Raw genomic sequence first — 8,913 nt, forward strand, 5'->3', positions numbered from 1 at the left:
CCCCCCCCCCCCACCAAAAAAAAATTCTTAGGGGGGATAATGTGTTTTGGGATAGTGATTTTTTTGATAATGCGTTGTTAAAAAATAAGGAAAAGTTTCGGATTTACGTGTAAAATTATTTTATGGAAGAATGTGTTGTTGAAAATGAGTTTTTGAAAAAATAGAGGCCAAACATAGATACAATCTTTTCTTATGTTTAACACATAAAAGTTACATATTCTGCTACAAGAAATGTAACTTGCACCTGACTTTTTTAATAGGACATTGCTCAACAAGCATCAGGAACAGGCAACACAATACGTTAAAAACAAAACCAATGGAAAAACATGAAATGTATCAGAATTCTCAAGACGGTCTCAAAACTATTAGCAGAACAAATGTTCGTCAAAGCCAGTAATATTATTTCAAGACTCGTGCTCGCCAAACTGAAATTGATCAGAAATAAAGAAGTGCTTCATTGAAATAAAGTCAAAAAATGATAGCTTTGGAAGGCTACTGGGAATACTTCTAGTCTATCCACGCTCTAATTTATGTAAATTAGCATGAACAATCCTCAAGCTTATAGCTTATAGAATATTTAACAATGGTAATTGAGAAATCTATAGTAGCTAAAGCGTGCATGCCTGTGTATTTTGTGAGTTAGAGACCTATAATATACAGAATCTCTATTATTTTAACTCATTTCCTTCTCTTGTAAACACTATTTTCCTTCTCCAACTTGCTTTTCGTGTCACCCAAATTTTAAATTATCACAACAGCCAAAAGAATCTTTACAAGTTCGGAGGGCTGGAAAGTCGGTAATAGAAAAAAAAAAAAAAAAAAAAAAAAAAATCCGTATCCATATTAGCCCCCTATAAAGCTCCTAAATGAAGTTAAGATTTTTATATTGCTATTTTCTCAAAAAGCATCTCTATATAAAAGAAAAATGATTACCAGCTTATGAAGCAAGTCTGGCTGTTCTTCAAAGAGTTCAGGCAAATGTTTCCTCATAGCCGCCTCCAGTTTCAAAGCATCTGATCCAGGAACACCATACCACATTTTTGGAGCTCCCCAATGCATGTAATTTAATGAGTATAAGTGGTGATCCTCAACGTGCTGTTAGCAATTAGAAATATAATTAACTGACATGGACAAAAAATAAAAGCACTTGAATTGATCCAGTACTAACCATTATTTTACTAATTATAAAGAAAATAATTACTATGTTGAACGCTTCCTTTCTTGTAACGAAAACAGGCCATATGCTCTTAAGTTCGATTTTTTTCAAAATGCTCATCTTTTTTAGACATAAATCTTTTGTCACAATTTTTCATCTTAAAAGGCAGACAAAATTAGTATTAAAGACATCGAGAATAATTATCTATCTGAACATGAAATAACTTCATCCCTAATTTGCACAAATATTTTCAACCAAAAACAGTTATTTGATCATGCCACTAGGTCATGATTACATGATCATATGAAGACACTTGAATCATCATCAATTCATCATGAATCAATTATGCAATGACAAAACAGGAAAAGATTAAGGAGCATTATAAGTACAGATGTATTGGAAAAGCCATAACATCATTTAACTAATACAGAAGTAACTCTTTTTCCTTACCCAACAAAATGAAGAAAAACACATTCCTATATACAGCCAAGGGACCAGAACACCGGATATATCGCTGCTTTCAAATGAAAGAACAGAACCGGGAAGCCTAGGGAAGTTATTCAAGTTCCATCCCGAGTTGATATACTTTATGTTAGAAGCAGAACCAGCTTGATGAGAATTTTTAGGAAACCCACTTCCAAATACTCCTGTTTCCAAGTCAGCCCCATAAAGCACCTAAAAAAGGAGCACAATATGAATAATTAAATTAATAATTATATTAAATCATGTAGCAAGGAAAAATGTTAAATGACATAATAGTCTAATTCGTAAAATCTTTCAAGATGGACATTCCAAAATTACCTCAATTTCTTCCGTTGGTTTCTCTACCATCCGCCAGTATTCACCCTCAATATTCTCTATTGAGGGATGCAACTGCTCCTCAAGCATAGTTTTGTTACCTTCCGAATTTGAACTAATATTGTTTTTCCTGAAGTACTGGGCCTTGAAATCATCAGCATACTTTTGAAATGTATCCAGTGTAAAATCGGGACCAGGGTCAAAGCCAAACCTCTCGGACTCATGTAGTCCAACATCAACAGGAATCTTGATATAATAGTTAGCAATTCCATGATCAACTTCATTTTTCATGCATCTTCTCCTTTTCCTCCTCTTATGTCGATTGAGTTGCAATGCCTTTCTCACTATATCCCGATTTTGAAGTTTGTCAATTCGCTGGATACGAGTGGTAAACTTAGACCTCTCCCAAATTTTTTTCTCCTTCAGAGGACAAGGAGGTTTCCATGAAGGAGGAGGTACTATGCGGCAGATCCCATAAATTTCTGCTTTAGAGCGTATACTTGAGATATATTTTAATGTATCTTCAAACTCCTGGTAGAAAAGCATTAATTAAGATAATTCATCATTATGATCATTTCAGATCTAAAAATTCATCCAAGCTTCAAGTCAGATATTAGAGTGAAAAAGAAAAGAATTTAATGTACAATCACAGTGAAGTAGATGAAAATGCATGGTAGGATCAATAAGAACCTCTTCTGTTGGATAAAACACAGGAGCCTCCACAAGATCAGCCCTGCGAGCTTCTTCTGGACGCCATTTTGCAGTTACCTGCTCCAAAATTCATGAATGTATCAAATACTGTATCTGTTCCATTTATTTCAGATGCTTTACAATTAGATGTGATAAACTAATGAACATAAGGAAAGCACTGTTGTTTGCAAAACTTGGGTTTAGTCATTCACAGTCTAAGCTATGTTGTAAACTTGATTACACACGAACTTGGTGATTGTAAGACGCTGTCAGAGGGGTATATTTGGTCATATATAAGTTCCCATAGTTATACATGCATCTATAACATGTATACATTTATATTTTTGAGCCAGATTACAACATCATCCTTGTTTGGAAGTGCTTTTGAGAGTACTTGTCAATTGTGATACCTACAGAATAAGTTAATAATAAATAGGTAGTAAGTTGTGCTCTTTGAAATGTGTGAATAAAAAGTATGTTTAATCAGCTTAAATTCCATTTTAAGCTTTGCCAAACATGTAGATCAAAATATTTTCTGTTGAACGCAGACCCATGAATTAAAACAAAATAAGATTAGTTTCGAAGATTGACCTTTTGGCAGTTGTTACAGTCTTCACATCCACGAATAACCCCTCTAGGAAGCTGGAGCCTTGAAGCCATTTTCTGCACATGTGGACATATATAAGAATCTATTAATTCAGATTACACGTATCAGAAAATGAAACTTTGACATATATTATAACGCTAAAACTCGATTAACCTGCTCAGAATCAGAATCATCACTCGAGCTGTTACTGAACTGGCTGTAGTTTATGGAAGATCTACGCCTGAGGGTCTTCATAATACTAGAGTCATTTTTACATGCAAACTCTGTTTTTAACTGGCTTGCTTGCGGCTCCGATACACTAACTGATGCTGAGGAAAAACCTTTATGATCGTCCACCCTTTTCAAAGTGAAGGGAACAAGTGACTCAAAACCAGGTGGAATTGATGGAATTTCCATTTTCTCTTCTTTGACTCGAGGTCCAGCAAGTTCTGTCCCCATCACTGCTGAGAAATTGAAGTAGTCACACGGTGAACTGATTAAAGAAATAAACTGTTCTCCATACTGCTTGGAGGGCAGGGGCAAAATAGATGACATTCTTTCTTTTGTTATTAATGAAAAACAAGGAGAAAAATTATTACCTAGAAATGTTTCCTCTATTGATAACAATTGGGAATTACAGAAGCATTAAGTATGAGCCGCTGGAATATGACATCCAAGTGCAAAAAACACTTGAACTAGAAAAGTCTCCCAGAATATTTATTCAATCCCAGATGCTTCTTCGATGTCCAAAAGAAACTATATTTGCATAGTAAGCAAAAGAAACAAAAGTAAGGCAAAGATACCTTAAACTGGAGAGTGCAATATCATTCAATGGGTTCGAGGCCCTATGCTCTTTTCTTACTAATTAATGAATATAAATTTCACTGTGAGTGCTTTGAAATAGATCTGCTTGTAAAGGAAGAAATTTATACATGACAAATCTGAGCTCACACAATAAAAAGAAGTATTTGCAAGCTACATACACGTGAAAACAGTAGGTATGTTAAGATTTTTTTTTTGTGCCAAATGCTCCAATTTAACAACATATACAAATAATGTTGTTTCTCCCTAAACTACCGCACTAGCTCCGCCCACCCCACCCATAACATCAGCAGAAGCAATAAGCACAACGTTAATTTTATACTTGTTTTGTCACATATCCGGATAAGATGGAAAGGATTTCCATATTTAAGACAACTATGAAAATATAATTTGACCTTTTCATAATGATATTGCCATAAATGTTTTCCTTGGTTCCACCCCCTCCCCCTCGGGCGATTTGATATAGGCGGAAATAAAGGAAGAAACAAGGAAAGGTGGCTTTTTTTGTTTTTTTTTTAAGAAAAAAAAAGGAAGGGGGGGTTTTGGGGGGGGGGGGGGGGATGAATTACATCATAAATGCATGAAGAAACAGATAAAAAAACTAGTTTTATTTATTTTATTTCTTCGGTCAATAACTTGATTAGACAAAAATCAAATATTTCTCACATACATGCAAACACAAACAATACACAAGTTCTCTGTCCAAGTTCCTCAAAAAATTCACAAATTGTTGAACACGAATATATTAATTCAACTGCAAAAGGTACATTTCCCCAATATGGCAAGATGTAGGGTGGCCTTTCACTGATGATGAAAAAACAATATACAAGAGTTCCATAGGGCGGAGGCGAAAGAGGCAGTACACCTGATCGCGAAAACCAAGAACAAATGCTACGAACTCAGGTAGATGATAAATATTTAGAAGCAAATAAACGTAGAAATCATGAAACTTACATATTCTGATCCAAAAGATCCTCTGACTTACATTTGCTCAGATTCCAATCCCTACACCCAGATTTTCCAGAAAATAAAATCAAATAAGATAAACAGTAAAATTGTTGGCATAAACATGTATATCACCTAAAAGTAAAAGCTAAAAAGCAAGCATAATCAAATTTATCAGATCTAACCCTAATTCAAACCTAGATGTGTGAGATGGTACCCACCAATTCACTTTTTGTTTACAGGAAAACTGACAAATGGCCAAACAACATGATCTACTTGGAAATTATCTCCAGACAGAATTAGAAACAAAATCCTAAAATTGGGAACTAAAAATTTGGTCCAGGATCAAAACCCAAAATTCCAATTCTGTGATAAACCTTATATTCATAAACATTCAGATTTCAGATAAGTATTCATAATTATTAGAAATTATAATTTAAAAAATAATAATAATAAGATTTCAAAATAATCATTGATAAACAGTAAAATTGTTGGCATAAACATGTATATCACCTAAAAGTAAAAGCTAAAAAGCAAGCATAATCAAATTTATCAGATCTAACCCTAATTCAAACCTAGATGTGTGAGATGGCACCCACCAATTCACTTTTTGTTTACAGGAAAACTGACAAACGGCCAAACAACATGATCTAATTGGAAATTATCTCCAGACAGAATTAGAAACAAAATCCTAAAATTGGGAACTAAAAAGTTGGTCCAGGATCAAAACCCAAAATTCCAATTCTGTGATAAACCTTATATTCATAAACATTCAGATTTCAGATAAGTATTCATAATTATTAGAAATTATAATTTAAAAAATAATAATAATAAGATTTCAAAATAATCATTTACTATATTTAATTATAGTATGAAAACCCTAGCCTGAAAACCAAGCTACATACTGTTAAAAAATTTAAAACTATGGGCAACCATGAATTCTCTGCAGAAATCTGTGCAACCTACCATGTCCAAGTGCCAAATTGTAATTAAAAATTTGACCTTTTAATTGTATATTTATTAAAACAATTTTGTGTGATAATTGTCGGGATGAGAAAGGTATCCAGGTTTCAATAGGTAACAATTTTCTTGTAAACTTACCAGATGCACTTTTGGGAGTGTTTGGCTTTGACGCGTAAGGTGCTGTTTGGGTCTTAATTTTGGACCGTTCCTTTGCCGATTTCTTGCGATTCCTTTCCCAAATGTAATATGTATGTGTAACGCGTGACAATAGGAATATAGATATTATTATAACAAAATTTTAATGCTTTTCTATCTCTAGCCTATTTACCTTTCTCTCTCTATTTAATAGAATTTTAATGTTTCTCTCTCTACAGTACTTACCCCCCATCTCCCTCCCGAGAAACACTTGGATATCATCCCAGTGGTATAATCGTTTATTGAGGAGTCGTTGAAATACGAAAGAGGAATTATTCAGAAATTAAAAATTTCTTTAATTCTATAAACAAGACCGTTTAAATGTTCATGTATATGTTATATCAAAAATAAATGATTGAAATTTTTATCTAAATTCAATGATCAATTTTTGAATTAATTTTAAATCATGAACTTTCATTTTTTTAACTTAAAAATTTTGATACTTCAAACCTTCAAGTTTTCTATTGTATTCTTCAAAATCAATACAACACCGGTAGGTGAACACCTTTTTTGATTAAATTAAGAAACTAATTCTTGATCGGGACAACTGAAAAACAAGAAGAAAAATAATTTTTTGCTCTTTCTAAATTTGAACGCTACGAAATTATGTATTATGATTATTGTACAATTTCATATAATGTTTAGTTTTCATGTAATCTCTATTTATTAGTTATGATAATTGTACAATAATAATTCCAAATTCAAGTAAGAGTTTTTAAAATTCAAGTAGGAGTTTTAATTAAAGTCCAAATCAAATTAGTTTACATTTAATTACATATGTAGTCCTAGAACTTCAATTACAATTATAATTAAGATTATAACTTCCATATTACAACTAAATATAAACTTTATTGTAATTATAATTATGTACGTGTTGACACATAAAAATTCAGCCCAAATCGAACAGCCCAAGGAGTGAAGCCCAATTGGAGGATCCCCAAATCAGATAACCCAAAAAACGAAGCTCAATCGAACAAATCAAGATGAAGGCCCAAATGAGGAGGCCCAAGAACGCGGTGACGCCATCGCCCAAGTTTGCAAGTCGCCCATAATCTGAGCGAATGGAGTGTCATACAGTCGTCCAGAGCTGTTACTTCATTCTCGCCCAAACCTTCAAGTCGCCTAAGGTCTTAACAAACATAAAGCGTCGCTCTTATCAAGAAGTGCAGTTATCAAAGTAGTTATTAGAGCAACCCTATCACGTTTCACGATTCAAGAAATTCAATCGAAAGCGGTTGAACGATTTAGAGTAATGGTAGCAGTTAAAGGAGGCAGTTTTCGTAAGCTGGCCATTACGAAAAAGTGGGCAGTTATAGGACGATCAAGCAGTTTTTAGGGCAGTTGATCACAAAGAGATCGTCCATGAAGTATAAAAGGAAGAAAGGACATAGAAGCAAAAGACCGAATCCAAAACTCTCCAACAGAGAACATGTAATTTTCATTTCCTTAGTTTTTAGACTTAAACACTTTTCTTTCAGTAACTCGTGTGCTTGCGCCCCTTGGAGGCACGTTGTTTTTAGTTTCCAATTGTAAAGTCATCGCCAATAAAAGAACACCCCTTTTTGGGACTTTGTCTCAAGAGGTTTATCCCTTACACAATCGTCCGATCCTTTTTAATTGTTAGCGACTAACCCGCGCAAAATAATTTGGCACGCTCAGTGGGACAGTGGTGTTAGGTATTGAAAGTACAAAAGGGGATACAATATGCCTCAGAGATCCGATAAGGAAGCAGCAAGTCAGGGAGGAATTCAGTCTGTGATCGAGCGATATGAGGAGTAGCATGCCTCTCCACGAACAGATGGACAGAATCAGAGCAGTAACAGTCGTTACGAACCAATGACGGAGTTGAGTCCTCGAACCATGCGTGCATTACTTGGAGAACTCACGCAAGATGTCGTTGAACAGGTAAATCTTCGAAGTATTCATAATATGGAAAGATTTACACAAAATGGGAATGTACACTATGATAACATGGCCAAACAACTAAAGACATTGAACGAAACAATGAATAGGTTAGTAGGCCAAATATGTCAACCGACTATACCTCTTACAAACCACTTTCAAACTAGGACAATTGTGAGACATAATCCCTCGGTCCTAAATCCGAATCAAGGGGTAGAACCGCTTTCTGGTCCCTCTACTTCAAACCAAGGGGGTACTACAGTGCCAAATCAAAACAATGGTAGTGGCATGCCTAACTTGGGGTAATCCAAACCTGAGAGATAATGTCCTAAACAATGGACAGAATATTCCACGTGGTAATAAGAGAATAGATGTTCAGGCTAATGATAATGGCCCTAATCATGGTGATTTTGTTGCCAATCAAGGACCAAACATCAGGCCTCATGCAAATCAACCAGTTAACCAACCTGTAGGAATTCCATATGACCCCAACGTCATGTTGAGGAACCAGATTATGGAAATCGTACAGGATCAGATGGCTTTTGGAGTACGTCCCGTCATTAGGCCGACGTACACAAAGCTATATCCTGATTGGGTAGAGCAAGCATATCCATGGCCTATAGGGTACAAAGTGCCAGAATTCTCACTATTTACCGGTTTAGGAGAGGTGTCTACTCTAGAACATATAGGGCGATTCACATTGCAAAGTGGTGATGTAATCAATTACCATAAAATGAGGCTTTTCCCTAGTTCGTTAACAGGAGTAGCTTTCTTTTGGTTCGTCAACTTGCCAGCGAACTCTGTTTAAACATGGCAACAATTGGAACAGTTGTTTCACGCTCAGTTTTATAAAACT

The 8,913-nt window shown here is 34.8% G+C and overlaps 1 protein-coding gene across 1 annotated transcript in view; it reads right to left on the reverse strand.

Moving 5' to 3' along the window:
- Window positions 1-6,245, reverse strand: part of LOC111376917 (putative lysine-specific demethylase JMJ16) — an 11,990-nt gene extending 5,745 nt beyond the window's left edge. Inside the window, exons 1-9 of the mRNA XM_022999929.1 lie at window positions 6,099-6,245; window positions 5,007-5,057; window positions 3,830-3,986; window positions 3,405-3,694; window positions 3,236-3,307; window positions 2,645-2,722; window positions 1,958-2,485; window positions 1,607-1,831; window positions 934-1,095 (exon numbers count right to left, since the gene is read on the reverse strand). Coding sequence (XP_022855697.1) covers window positions 934-1,095; window positions 1,607-1,831; window positions 1,958-2,485; window positions 2,645-2,722; window positions 3,236-3,307; window positions 3,405-3,689 — 1,350 coding nt within the window. The 5' untranslated portion in view covers window positions 3,690-3,694; window positions 3,830-3,986; window positions 5,007-5,057; window positions 6,099-6,245. The remainder of the gene's footprint in view (window positions 1-933; window positions 1,096-1,606; window positions 1,832-1,957; window positions 2,486-2,644; window positions 2,723-3,235; window positions 3,308-3,404; window positions 3,695-3,829; window positions 3,987-5,006; window positions 5,058-6,098) is intronic.
- Window positions 6,246-8,913: the final 2,668 nt, after the last annotated feature.

Source organism: Olea europaea, unplaced genomic scaffold (assembly GCF_002742605.1).
Source record: "Olea europaea var. sylvestris unplaced genomic scaffold, O_europaea_v1 scaffold1576, whole genome shotgun sequence".
Lineage (NCBI taxonomy): Eukaryota > Viridiplantae > Streptophyta > Magnoliopsida > Lamiales > Oleaceae > Olea > Olea europaea.